The sequence below is a fragment of the Tympanuchus pallidicinctus genome, unplaced genomic scaffold (genome assembly GCF_026119805.1).
Source record: "Tympanuchus pallidicinctus isolate F22 unplaced genomic scaffold, pur_lepc_1.0 scaffold16, whole genome shotgun sequence".
Classification (NCBI taxonomy): Eukaryota; Metazoa; Chordata; class Aves; order Galliformes; family Phasianidae; genus Tympanuchus; species Tympanuchus pallidicinctus.
In genome coordinates, this window is record NW_026294679.1 from 33,815,542 (window position 1) to 33,830,239 (window position 14,698).

The 14,698-nt window shown below is 43.4% G+C and overlaps 1 protein-coding gene across 3 annotated transcripts in view; it reads right to left on the reverse strand.

The window, feature by feature from the left end:
- The window catches only part of PRKG1 (protein kinase cGMP-dependent 1), a 400,374-nt gene that overhangs the window by 252,397 nt on the left and 133,279 nt on the right, over positions 1 to 14,698 (reverse strand). For all 3 annotated transcript variants that reach the window (XM_052677567.1, XM_052677566.1, XM_052677568.1), the window contains exon 3: positions 1,564 to 1,677. In XM_052677567.1, coding sequence (XP_052533527.1) covers positions 1,564 to 1,677 — 114 coding nt within the window. The remainder of the gene's footprint in view (positions 1 to 1,563; positions 1,678 to 14,698) is intronic.

Sequence of the window (14,698 nt, forward strand, 5' to 3'; positions counted from 1 at the left end):
AGTGCGACTGCGCAAGGTGATGCAGTACTTGTGCTGGCAGAGCACCGTGCCCTCTCCAGCCTCATGTCACTGTAGGATCTCCATCACCAACCCTCTGGATCTTACACTGGATGCAAACATAGAACTGCAAGGAGAATGGACCCACAGGCAGGAAGCCAGGGTGGATCAGCAGCTGCTTCCCACCCATACCCGTGGTGCAGTGCTTTCCATATGCAATTGGTGCAGCATGGCACAGGGAGCATTCTAACATGCTGCACAAAGCAATCTGAAGGGCTCCGAGGCCAGGGCTGTGCCCTGAGATTTAGTATGACCTGAGTGCTATTAGCATTTGTTCCATCATTTGGGATTATGGATTGCTCTGAAGCATAAACTATGCTGCCAATGTTGTGACTGTGGGTTAGCCAAAGATTTATTTGCAATAAACAGTACTTGTAAAAAGGCAAGGTTTAAGCAGGCAAGAGTGCGTCAGTCTGCTTCTTTAGGATTATGGAGAACAGCATGTTCTTCCCAAAACATCCAGTTATCCGTGCTTGTTTTGACACTTCTGTCTATTGCTCCTCTTTCTTCTCTCTCTTTTTGAGGCAAAAATTAGGTATTTTTCAAAGACTCTCTTCTAAACAGGGACTCACATACCTCGCTATTTTCATACCACTTTTTTTTTTGTCTCTGTATTACTTTCATGATCTATCCCATCTGTGTCCTAACTCTTCTCCTACAGCACCTTTAAATCACAGAACTATAGTCCATCCCTTATAAAACCTCTCCGCTAAAGATTTCATCTTATCCTCAAGATCAAGAACTCTCCACTAAGTATAACCTGTATTTAAATGAAAACATATGTACAGTGTTCATAGTAATATAATTTCCCTCCATCTATTGTGCAACCCAAGCTTTTGTGCAAACAAAATCGATTACAGGAGAAGAGACAAAGACTTAGTGCAGAAGATCAGTGCCATCCAGTTTTCTTCCAGTTCTGTTGGCTTAGTCAGTTTAGGTGGAACACGATGTCTCATTCTGAAAAAAAAACTGGCCTTTCTTCCAAAGTTTCCCTTGAATATTTGTGGAGTAAGGTGCTGAGAAACCTTTCCCCCATCTGGCCAGTTGGTGTCCATCCACAGGGCTTGAAATAAGAGCATATAAGGTGGAGGATAGGAATGCAGGAGTAGGACTAAAAAGACAGCCATGTTTCTTGGGTAATTACACAAGATCCATGATTAAGTGGTACAAAAGCTCCTATCCTATATCTTGTTCTGATCCTTACTGTAAGCATCACTGTCATGCAGAAAACTACAGACATATGGTAGCATTAACCACTGCTTTAATACAGGAGGTGCCCTGTGAGAACAAATCTTAGTGAAAGAACCCAGTGAAGCATTTCATTTTTATCTTCCTCCTGCTCATAGTTCCTAAATTCAACAATATAATCCGTACCACAGAGAGTTTAATTAATTTGGCAAGCTCAGCATCTAACAGAGACTGCAACTCCAAAGGGAAGACGAGGAGAAACCTGCTTCCCAAGGAAATCCTAAGCCATTCAACAGCGAAGTTCAGAAATGATCTTACTTTTGACAGTTGCTGTTCGAGTGCAGTTGTAGAGGATGGCCAACTCTCCAAACACCTTGCCTGGTCCCATGGTGCACAGCTTCACTCCTTCTTTTGTCACTTCAACCTTCCCATCTGTGTGAAGAGAAACAAAAAAAAAAACAAAACAAAAGGCTATTTAAAAGGGGAAAATTTCCTTCAGACAAAGAAAACACTACGAAGAGGAGCATGTAACCTCAGAAAAGCTGTAAAAGCCTTGCATATATAATCTTTCAATGATTGAGTTTTCTTGGTAGAGCATCTGTCGGGAAACAGTAGCATACTAAGCTCACTGTCAAGTTTGCTTCATGTATTATACTTCAGGTGAAATTTTCTTCATTTCTTCTTTAATTAAAAAGGAAAAAGGTTTAGGTCTGCAACACCACAGATGAAAACCATGGAGCAATTTTGCTCATTTTCACCAAGCAACTAATCCCCGAGCACACTCATCCGTGAATAACACAGCTATTACCAAAAGGAAAATTACTTTGACCCATGGCTATTATTTAATTCACATCCTACAGAGCCTTTTGTTTGTGTGCATTTCACCCTAGGACAGCAACTCCGTTCTGTCTGCTTGCCAACCCTGCCAAGAGGAGACATGTGAGGGGGATTTAAAAGCAAAAGGTGAATGGAAAGAAAGCAGCTCAGGACCAGCTTGTGGTTTGTTTGATCCAGAACTACCTACATTTATATGCTGGACAACAAACAAGGCCTGGAATGGTTCAAAAACACATGTGGATTTTTCTGCCACAGCTCTACAACGAACATCAGCAAAGAGAAGGAGGTACCTCACTTCCAGCTCACAAAGCCGTTTTCAGAGAAAAGGAAAAGAAATCTGAGCAGTAGGACACAAATAAAACCACTACTCAAAAGCATTCTGAGATCTGCCCCATTGCTGCAACCGTGCTCCCAAAGCAAGCAATGTGGATCATCCACTTTGGGTCAAAAGTATATATTCCCCCATGCACCATTTATTTTCCTAAAAAGTCTTATTTATAAAAAACACATTGTTTGCTCACTCTGGTGCATGGCCATAAGTCAACGCTTCCTCACACATGGATGACCCCTTAGGGCAAAAAGGAAGAGGAGACAAAAATCCCACGGAGCAGAGATGAAGGCTGGGAAGGATTGCCCTGGGGCTGGAAAGAGCTGCTGGCAGTGAGACACAGAAGTGTTATCCAAGCCTCCATCGGCACATGGCCTGCTTCCCACATCATGCCCAGGTATCACAGCAGACTTTGAGAATCAAGATGAAGGCAAAAATACTGCCCACAGTGTTTGAATGCAGTCTTTACGGTCCTTCACAGCATAAACCATTTCTCTTGGTACACGAGAAGCATAATGGTGATGAAATTGAACAACTAACTTTATAAGTATGGAGACTTCTCACCAAAATATTTGGATACAATCAAGAATACGTATGACAATGCCCTACAAAGCTAAAGCTAAAGCAAACTAGTTTTACTTACAGAAGAAGGGATCAAAAAGGCTGAAGTTATTTGCCTTGTGAATGGTTATCCTATCTTTGAGTTTTAAGGCACAGCTACAGAGTTGAGCAGAACTCCGGAGATGCTCAAATTCCATGTTGCTTCAGTCTCATGGCTAACTCACAAAGAGAAAGACCACAGCTCATGTTTCCCATTCCCCAGAGGTGGTTTAGGGTTTGGTTGTCAGCAAAAAAAAAAAAAAGCACGACTTTCTGTTGATGAATTCCATAAGGATCCTCTATACGAGAACTGTTCAACTTTGGAGGCATTCAACAACAAACACCAAAACTTCGCTAGCTTAAGAAACAAGGATTTTAGATGCTCATTTAACATTTGCCTTCAGGCTAGTTTTATTCCTCATAAGAAGGAATTTTTTAAGCAATTGAAAGGCGAAAACATTGGACCTTTGACACGCTTGCAAGTGAACATGGCTGCCTCTCCTTCAGTATGCTACAGGACAAATGTGCTGCCTAATTACAATTGATTGCATCAGAGCAAGTGTCCCATTCTCCTGCTGTGCAATAAAGCAATCTGGAACATGAAGCACCTGACAATAAACCCGACACAGCATGAGCCAAAGTCACCTCCCTTGAAAACACAGGGTCTGACAGCCCTAAAGAGAAGGGATTTCACCCCTTTGCTGTTCCTAGCTGGCAGCCTATGCAGGGCAGCTTCCATGCAGGGAATAAATTGCTTGCTTTGATACATTAACCAGATGCAGAAGCCAAAAGAAATGCAAAGCAATACAGATCATTTCATAGAGATTAACAGAAATGTGCATCTTCCTTTGACATCTCCAGAAGGCAAATACTGAATATAATACAGGTGATACTCATGGCAAGAAGAAACCATCCAAAAATGCCATGCTTCTGCCAAAGCATTGAGTGCTACTGAATTCAGTATTGATATTTCAGTTACAGCACAGCTGCATGTGCAGCCTGCATTCAAACCATATGTTTTTCTATCAGCCTTAACAAAGTATTCAATATCAATGGAGGACACACAGGTATTTTTAATGTAGACAGAATATAAAGTAAAATAAAAGTTTCACATCTTCACTACTTGCCCAGAGTAAAGGCTGACAGCTGCATTTTGGTGACTAAACCCTGGGTTTCCCCCAATTTCCTATTCTTCCATATTCCCATGAGGTCAAAACATGCACCTCAAACGGTGCCCCCAATTTGGGTTTCTCACAAGTGCGACACGGGACCAGCATGAGGGCAACTCCAGAGCCACCTGCCTGCTCCCAGCAAAAAGCTACCAAGAAGTCAGACAAATTGGGAATAGTTCAAAACACTGTGCTTCCAGCAGATGCTCTGACGTCTCAGCTGCACAGAAGGCTCCCAGCTTCTTTTTCAGCCTTCTTTTGCCACCCTTGGGCAAAACCAACCACTTGAGCATCCCAAAATCCCACACACTTCCCTGTGCAGTGATAAGCAGAGCTCCCAGGCTACTCTGCTTTGATGAAGATACATGGTTCTTCATCACGTTGAGTCCATCCAATAAAACACTAAATAGCACCTCTGTCTCAACTGCATCCGTGCTGCAACAAATCGAACTACAAGCCAAACTGCACTCATGTGACTCTCTCAGTTAGTAAGGTTATTTTTAATCCTAATAATTAAATGGTCATTTTCTTCTTCAGGGTGCAGAGAAAAACAGATTAAGATGACTTGAAGAATTTGTCAGGCTGTATGTAATTCATATAATGGGCAAACTTCTTGTGCTGCTCTCTCCATTTCTATTGCTGCTTCTTTCTCCTCCTGGGCAATAAAGGAGTCATTCGAAAAGACCAATGCTTTCCTTTACTTTCAGTTGTGTGTCTTACTAATGTTTTTGAGACACCAATGGGACTTAATAGTTTTATCATTTTTCAAGTGATTGGTGTCAGTTTAGATCCTGGACCCTAAAAAACCCTAAACAAATGGCCAAAACTCCTGGTAGGACTCTGATTTTTCCCTGTAATTACAAGAAAGGACTACAAACAAACACAGCATATTGCAGAAATCAGGAAAATAATACAGCAAGTCTCAGTGTGAGCTCAGTAACAGGCACATGGGCAGCAGGATACAGATTTGGGCACTAAATGATTAAAAAAAAAAAAAAAGAAAAAAAAAAAAAAAGCAGGATGTAGAGGGAATTCCCACTTGATGCTGTGCAGAATTCATGAGTGGCTCCTCACTGCTTTGTTGCATCCATGCTGGACCATTACTGAAGGCAGAGCAATAATTATTACCAGTTAGTTTTCTTTAGAAACTATGACTGTGCAGTGATACCAAAAATCTGCAGATTTTCCTGAACACCAATGAATATATTCCAAACGCCAAGCCAGTGATGAGGCAGGAGTTATTGCGTTATGTAGCAACGTTTCCCACTTCGAACCAACAGGCAAGAATCAATTTAGAATTTAATTTACTTCAGCAATACCTGCAAAGAAAATGATACATTCATTTTGGGAGGAGGGGGAAAGAGGAGGAATTAAAGACAAGAGGTTAAAATCATGACCAAATGGAAGACAAGGGGCTAGAGCCCACCAAATATCGGAGAAGGGGCTAAAGCCACCACCTGTCACCATCCAGACCCCCAGCAGCACCCCAGCCCTTGCAAGCACTGGCATGCTTCTTCTTTTAGCCAAATTTGGGTAAGTTTTGCAGAAGAACTGCAATAGGTAGAGAGAGAAGACAACAAAAAGCACATTTTGCCAAATTTGAAGTCACGTTCCCGAACATGGCAACAATGCGAGTTGTAGTGACAATGTTTTGAATATGGAGAAAAATGGAGTTATTCTTTAGATGCCTCCTTGGAAAAGATTAGACAACTTTGGATGACTTTTTCCAGAATTATTTCATTTCAAGCTGGCATCTGCAACAGCAGCTTAAATCTCAACCTCTGAGTTCTGCAAGTGCTGTATCCTAAACGATACACAACTGATTTTCAGTGTTTGCTGTTAAGAAAAGGGCTGGGGGCAAAGAATTAATATGTGACATCTCAGAAGACCAGAGAAGCATATAGCAGCAATATCCCTTGGTTTTAAATCCAGACCTACTCCAGAGAAAGGATGAGAAGAAGCTGAGAGGAGCTGGGGAAAGCTGCAAACCCAAGATGAGAGGAAGACGTAACAGCAAAGCCAAGCACCAGAAGGTCGAAGAAGCCCCAGCAAAGCACAGCTGCACAAGGGATGCCAGTAATTTGAATTAGAGGGGTGACATGGCAGGTTCATGGCAGAGCCTGGAGGACCCAGCCCACGTAAAGATGCACATCCTCAAATATCACTCAGAATAGTTAGAAATGTACATTGGTGAGACGTGCATCCCCTCTTACCAACCTTAAGTCCCCACATCCTCACTGTTGGGATACAGTCATGCAGGGTGTGGATCAGTCGCTTCAAGAATCCCTTCTGTCCTCAGTATCTTTTGTCCCTTAATTACTTCTGACAGTTTTAGACTAAAGGTGTGTATGTGCAGTTTCACAGCTTGTATAGGCAAGCACTGCATAATGAATTTGTTTGCAATGAAACTGTGAGACTGCTTTAAAATCTACTGAATGCAGAAAAAAGCCACTGGAGGAGCCTCTCCCAAATAGAGAGGGATTACGAGGACTCAGAAGACAGAGAAAATGAAAACAGGAAGGTAAAGTCAAATAAAATGCACCCTGTGCAGCCCCGAGCCCTGGTTTGCAAGCCATGGGCTCTGTACTCTTACACGGAGCTGACCTGCTGCTTTTGGAAGCTGAATGTGAAATAAAGTCAACCAAAGAGAATAGATGAGCTGCATGCTTATCGGTAGGTAAAATACTGAACACTTTCCAGGGAACACGGGGCTTGTTTGCTTTTCTAATTTGACTCAGTCTTATCTCGATAAAAAATATGTTTCAATCTCAAGAACAAACAAACCCAACCTCAGCAACAAACAAACCAACAACCTCAAACACAAACTGCATTCCCCAAAGCAGGCGGCTCTGTGCAGGTGCTTCTGTCATGGCAAACTCACGCCTTGGCTCCTGATTTGGCACTGCTACCACAATGCCCACAGGCACAAGTCACCTCATTTTGGTACTCCAGGCCTGCTGTGAGCATGACCTGTGGTGCATCCACATACTCATGAGTACTGTGAGCAAGGCTTTGCTGGAACTAGGCTGCCATGTGAAAACAAACACATCCCATCAGTCAGTTATTGCCCTGGCTGTGGGAAACCTGTGCAGCATGCAGGCACACCAACCAGCTCACCCTGACACTCCAGCACTTTGCATCAGCATACCCAGAGATCCCTTTGGATACAAGGATGCTTCAGGATTTTGACATGGAATAGCACACTGCAAAGTTTGCTGCTGAATGCCCTGCATGTTTCAATCACCTGGCTCAGACAGCTGCGGGATTAGCCTGAGTTTACTTCCTAGCTACAACACTCTCCAGAGCTCTGGCTTTCATTTCCTGGCTTTTCAAAATATTTTGGAAGTATTTCAAAATGTCATCCAAAAAAAAAAAAAAAAAAAAAAAGTCCCAGCTATAAACCTATAAAATGCTGGAACTAACCGGTCAATTTTAATTTCTTCTTTTAATTAAAATGAAAACTCCATTTAGTATGCGCTGTGATAAGTGATAGTGGGACATGCAATAGTTGCAATCTTATTAAACACAACAGAGCAAAACCAATGGCTGAGATCCTTTGAATGGCAAAAGCATGCTCCGACCCCCCCCCTTTCTGCCCAGGATAAACACGTGCTCAAAACACAACAATAAGAGAACAGATACACCAAAAACACCAAGAGGCACTTCACGTAGAAGTTGGAAATCACAAAAAATAAGAAAAGGCAAAAAGTGATAAACATTTACACACTGATTATTTCTTAACCTTTATTATTGTGGGACCAACTTTTTAGGCAGCCTGATAGTGACAGGACAAGGGGGAACAGCTTTAAACTGAAAGAAGGGAGATTTATATTAGGAGGAAATCTTTTGCTCGGAGGGTGATGAGGTGCTGGTGCCATTTGCACAGAGAGCTGTGGGTGCCCTATTCCTGGAGGTGCCTGAGGCCAGGCTGGATGGAGCCCTGTGCAGCCTGGTCTGGTGGCTCTCAACCCTGCACATCCCATGGCAGTGGGGTTGGAGCCAGATGAAATTCAAGGTCCCCTTCAACCTGAGCTGTTCTGTGATTCTACACTTATATATGTTGTCTACCCACATATAAGTACTTAGTGAATATGGCTTGGAACACAAAATGCCAAACACATACAGCTCTAAATGGAAATCATACTTTGAAAAATGCAAATTGCTCAAGACAAATCTTGGATGAGAAAGTTTTCCAGCCTCTGATCCTGGCCACAGTCCCGAAAGAGACATCATGGGACTAAATCAAAGGCACCAGGTTTCACAGGAGCAGGACACCAGATGGGCAGGCTATGTCCCTTGCTCAGCTCTGCCCTCAGAGCTAGAGAAGCAAGCACTGTCCCCAGACTGGGAGTGCTCTGGCCTGGCAGAGATATTTCTACAGCTGCTCTCTTTGGAAATGTGGCCTCATCCCACACAGTGCTCAGAAGCCAAGGTTACCTATATACAAGAGCAGTTCTCAAGCTCCCAAAGCAGCACTCCTCACTGATCCTTGCTGTCTTATTTTCCTTGTTCTTGTGGTAACTAAATACCTGGAGCAAGATTGAACCATGTAGACTACCGGCTTGGGAACTGGGTGGAAGCTCAGGCTTCATCCTGTGCCAACAACTCAGCAACTTCTCTCATTCTCACCCATTTTTTCCAAATCAGATAATTTTCCATGAAAAATCCACTTTACCACCACAAGAAGCACCGCTGGATTCCCAAGCACCTCCAGAACAAACTGAAGCACGTCAACCAGACCTTAAAAGCATTGTACATGAAGGAAGGACAGTTTGCAATATTTTCTGCGTGGGAGAGCAGGGAAAATAGCATCACTAGCTCAGCATAAATCCTATGAAAAATGTCAAGCGTGACAAAAACCATCCAAAACAATCAAGACAAGAACAAAGAGTACAAAAAAGTGTCAAGAGCAACCAAACTGCTGACTCCTCAGGGATTCTCTCATATGAGGCTGATCCAGATTTCAAAATGCCCTAGTGCAGATAGTGTACCTAACAACCTCCATTTGTTGCTCATGTATTGCTCAGCACTGCCCCAGATCCCATCTCCCTGTATACTGTACACAACATAACTCCCAGAGCTACCTGCTCTTCGGCTGATGCAAGCAATTGCCCTCTCCTGGCTCCTGATGTTGGAATAGAAACAAGGGTCTGTTCTGGAGCACAATAAGGAGTCAGAAATTCGGAAGAAATCTGTGGTCTGTGAGCTCTAGTAGGCCACTGGGTTTTACGAATAAAAAGCAGGAAGTGAGAGAAACTGAGTATATAACTCAGCCTCCTCCTTCCTCCTTTCCTCGTGCAGAGCTGTGTATTTGCCTTACTTGCTTCTCAGGGAAGCAAAGAAAAACACTCTGCTAAGAGACCTCATGAATGCTGCAAAAATGCACAGTGTGTTTGTAGGCTCAGGCAAGAGCAGGATGTAAGGCCAAAAAGGCACCTTCCATACACAGAAGCTGGAGCACAGGCACCAGATCACTTTCGTTAAGTGGGGCCTCCATAGTCACATGCAGCCTCACTTCTTCCAAATCAATACTGAAATTAGCTAAGACCTAGACTTTTCTTAAAAGCACTGTAAGCAACTGGAAATCATCTGTTCAGTTTGATTTTTACCAATCCTGTTCTTCATCCTCATTGTGCCCTAGAAAGATCCAACACTCCAAAGCCACACCAGTATGAAAAATGTGCACCAACTGAGCACCAGAAGTGCAAAATGCACCTTTGCTGAACCATGACAAGGAATGGAAAGAAGTATGCATATATGAAACTATGCTGCACTTTGAAAGAGAAAGCTTAGGATACGGGAGAGAAGCATTTCTGGGAATGGATATCCAAAAAGGTGTAGATGGGGCTAAAGGGCAAACGCTATGATTATGGTTCCTCTCCTCCATGGGCAGACAGCCAAAAGGGCTGTGAAAATGCTCAGAGATGTTTTGTACAATGCTTGAAATGCTGAGGTGAGAACGCTGATTCTCGTGAGGCTTGCTGGGTGATCACTGTGAGGCAAAAAGATTGCTTTGTGCTACGAGCTCTTGTGTGAAATCAAAGCTGACAAATGGGAAAATTACCAGATGAGAAACACCTTGCGGTATAGACAGACATGATTCCTGAGTCAAATGTATTTGAAAAGTCTCTTCTGGAAAGAGAAGCAAATGGAGTTTTAATTAGTTTTGCATACATAAAGTATACACTGAACTCCAAGTGGCGAGCTTGGCAAGCTGCGACCTGCACTACTCCGGGTTAATCCAAAGGCTGTTCTTTAAGAATCTGAAATGCAGACTTTTATTAGATGTTACTTCATGTTTGCAAATCAGCATGTTGTCTCAGCTCGATCAAATGTGATTTATTACTGCCTGTAGACATCAGAGAGAGGCCAGAACCACTGCACCGACATTAACTCGCCAGGTAATATAGACTGGCAAATCCCATTTTGCTTCTGCCTTCTGTCACCAGCCTCTTGGCAGTGGGAGGGAAAAAAAAATATCTAATGCTGCTGTCCCTGGGCATGCAATCTCAGAAAACACAGCAGACAGGTCTGATGAGCTGCCCACAGACAATTTTTCAGCTCATGGTCAGCAGCTTTACCTTATATGGGGTGATGAAATAAGTTTTTCTTAGAAGCCAGTTCAGGCATTCCCATCCAAATGGCAAGGTCCATACTTGATAAGCATAAGGGACAAACATTAAAACCAAATGGATCATGAGCTAATGCATAGGGCAACAGAATCAGAGCAGTTTTGGTTTGGCAGGGTTGACATCTTTGGAATCACTTCCCCATGGCAAACACTTGCCTTGATGCCCGCATCCCATGGGAGCATCCTGCAGATGCTGATGGATATTGAACCATGCCACAGCTCAAAGCTTCCCGCTGAACTTGGGCAATCCACATCTCTTTCATTGCTGGGAGATTTCAGCTTTTTTTCTGTTCATATTTACTTCTTCCCGACCAAAAGCTTCCTGGCTCCCAAGTATTTGCATTCTGTGCCCCACTGTCACACCATCATTCCCTATTTCACCAAAAAGCAAAACACACAAAAGTGCTGGAAGTTCAAGTGAAGACATACAACAGTGTAAATCAGAGAAATTCACACCAGGTTGAAGTCAGAGGCTGAAGACTGAAAGTGCAGAAGCATTAAGAAACAAGGTGCACCAAGTTGATGGTTATGGTCAAGGGATTCAGAAAAGAAGAAACACAGAGCCACCCACAAATCTCATTTTCTTTGTATTTTGGCTCTGCACAGGGAGATGAGAAAGGAGAAGAAAAAACCCAGAGAGGGTCCCACCATGCAGACCATGCTCTGCAGGATATCATTTACCCTTATTCAGAGGAACATCAGTGTATGTTCAAGGACTAACTCCCACTTATTTCCCAAGGGGATCTATCAATTTCCCCCTCTCTGAGCAGTTTGAATAAAGCCTTTTCTCCAAGTGGTTGCCTTCCTCCTGCAACACATAATTGCTCTGATGCTTCTCCAGGTTTTTAATAACAAGTATATCATGTTATATTGAACTCCAGTAGTTGGAAAACTGCCTTGAACAGAGTCAGAAATGCAGAGGATGATTGAGTTTCTGCAGTGTGTTGTATTTGTCATCAATATGGTATAAATCAGCTCACAGAGAAGCATACTCCAGATTCACCTGTAGGACGATCCTCAGCTGTGCTCCCTAAAATCACAATTACATTTATTGTGCTCTGGATGGGTAAGATCTCTCCTCTCAATGATCCCATGATTGAATAGATCCTCCTCCAACATAATTTCCCCCTTTGAAAGAGAAGACAATTCAGCAAAGGATTTGTATACTCTGCCTCCCAGAGCCAGGGGAGCTTCTATGCTCCAGAAGCATGGTATGTATTACTTGAAAGCATTGCTCGGTTTAGCATCCTCCAAGCAAGAAAAGCAGAGCAAAAGTGAATGCCATCACCACTTGTGATGACCATGAGACCATGTCCCAGCACAGCATGCTGAGATTTCCTTCCATGGATGAAGAGTCCTCTAGTTTAGCACAGGATGGAGAAAAAAAACCTCCAATATCAAAAGCCTAGGATGCTTTCAAGTGGTAGCAGCTGATCAGGAAAGAATAATAGCATTCAAATAAGATGTCAATTTTATGCAGCAAATGTAAAATAAGCGTACTTGTACCTGCACCTCATTACTCAAAATGAGCAGATCAGTGGCTGTGGCTACTGCAGAGTAAGAGATTTACCATGGGTCTACCCTGAGAAAACCACAATGATGGCTCAGCACCAGTGCAGGATACAAGCCTAAACAGCCTTAAATCGCACCCATCAGCTGCAAATAAGGACTGAATGACTGCCAACCAAAGTGCAGGGAGGTGGCTCATTGTACTGCCAGCTCAGCCACAAGGTCTGAAAGCGAGTAAGTGATGTCACACTGAGCCACTAATAAGGAGAGAGCTGGCTGACAAAAGCAGAACCACTCAGTTACTCAAGAGTTCCCTCCTGCTTTCCCCACTGCCAACATCGACAGGGTCAGGAAATCTGAGGCACGAGCAGTTCAAAGATTTCAAAGGAACTGACACCTTTAAAGCTATTTCATCTCACCTTTGAGGCTCCCAAGGCTGTGTGTGACCCAGCTGTTCTGGGAGAGAGCTGAAGGCCCATCCCTGGAGGGTGCTGGCTGCATGCCTCCTGCTTCAGGAGCTGGTTGCGTTGTTAATTCTTGGCTTGGAATCCACCACTGGGATTAGGGTTATTGAAAAGGTTGCATGGAGAAGGCTCTTGCAAAGTGCAGATGCCCTCTTCTCCCTCAGTGGAGGAGTAGACATTAATAACATTGCTAGTGGTCACTTTTGGCCACCTAGCCATCCTCTGCCAGCATTGTGCTTGCCTCTGGGTGGCATTTACTTATCTATCCGTGTTGAATTAACTGAAGGAGGTGCCCTAGAACCAGGCAGGAGCAGTCCTTTGAGTTGTTTTCACAAATCTCAACAAATATAGAGAAGACAGGATTTCACAAACAGAAGCAGAGTTACAAGAGTAGGGCTCACCATTTCCAGCATTATCTAAATCCCAAATGACCATGTACAGCAGAACACTTCCTGGCTTCAGTCACCAGGTGATCTTGAAGCAGGCTAACACTGGAGCAAATGTTACTTCATATACCTTGAGAAGGCAGGATTCATACAGAGGAATAAAAACGCCAGTAAAAATCCCAATATAGAAATGTGCGCAGATGGGCCACCGAGCGCACATCTCAGAATAAGGTGTACAAACCTCAAGCACACCCCCAAGAAACATCAGTCCAAGCACTCTGGCACGTTAATAGCCATCTAACAGCTTAGATGGACACACTTTAAGAGCAGGTTTTTAGCATCCACTGCTTTGTTGGGCGGCAGAGATGTGCTTGCTGTGTTTTATGGACTGGTTTTATTTGCTGATGTAGGAAGAAAGGAAAGGGAAAGAGAAGGCAATAGTTCATTGGCAAGCCTGCAGGAGCTGCTACATCCAGAGAGCACATTTATCTCTTCCTGCTGTCATAACCATCAGCCAGACCAAGGCAGGATGCATTGTGGTGGCTCAACTGTGCAACCCTGCAGCTGTAAAAGCAAAACGTGGACTGCTGAATTAGCACTGCCATCAACTAATCCATCAGCTCCTGGTCCACATGCACAGCCAAAGTACAGCAGAGCCATGCCCAGAGTGGTGTATTCCTGATTAACAGAAAGTAAGATACAAACCACACACACACACACAGTAAGTACATAGGGGATGTGGATCCCTGCAGCTCAGAGGGGAGAAGTGGTATGAATACTCCTTTCCATCTTCCTCATTTCTTTACTTTCTGGTCACAAAGAAGTGCATCTTCCTGTCTTCTCACTGTGCAGAAGCAAAATTTGGGAGGCAGAAAGGATGGAAGCAATTTCACCATGAACTGTTGGATCCTTTTGCTCCCTGGGGAAATCTGAGGCCACTTTATTTAATTGCTCTGTGCTCCATTTTGCATTTTAAGTGTTTGACGCTCCTAGAGCATCACAGAGGTCAAACTGGAAAAGAACAGGCATGGGCAGTGAAGCACAGTAGGTCCACGGATGTGGGCACTGGGATCCATCATAACCCAACACAAATTCTAATGCTACTCTGCACTTCTGTTCAGACAGGTAATTTTGAACAACTACAACTGCTTCACACTGCAGTTACCTTTCCTCACTCAAAAAGCATTGGCTTATTCCACATGACAAATTCCAGGCCTTCTTTCTAGGTTAAAAACATGCTAGCCCTAACCCTTCAAGCATTCATTATAAGCCTCGCATTCATTTCAGTGTTCTTATTTACCTTCTCCTTATTTGGACAATTGCATTTATCAGCAGTTTGGAAAACAATAATGTAATAGAGCCACTGCTTTGTGCTTAGTTTTCATGCATGTGTATCTCTCAGAGGGGGAAGAGGAGAAGCCCACCTTATTGCACAGCCAAAAGGACTTCAGCAGGAAGGCTCTGTGATTACCATCAATGGTATTTATTCTGTGCAATTACTAGTGTCCATCAATAGCAATGCATTTATA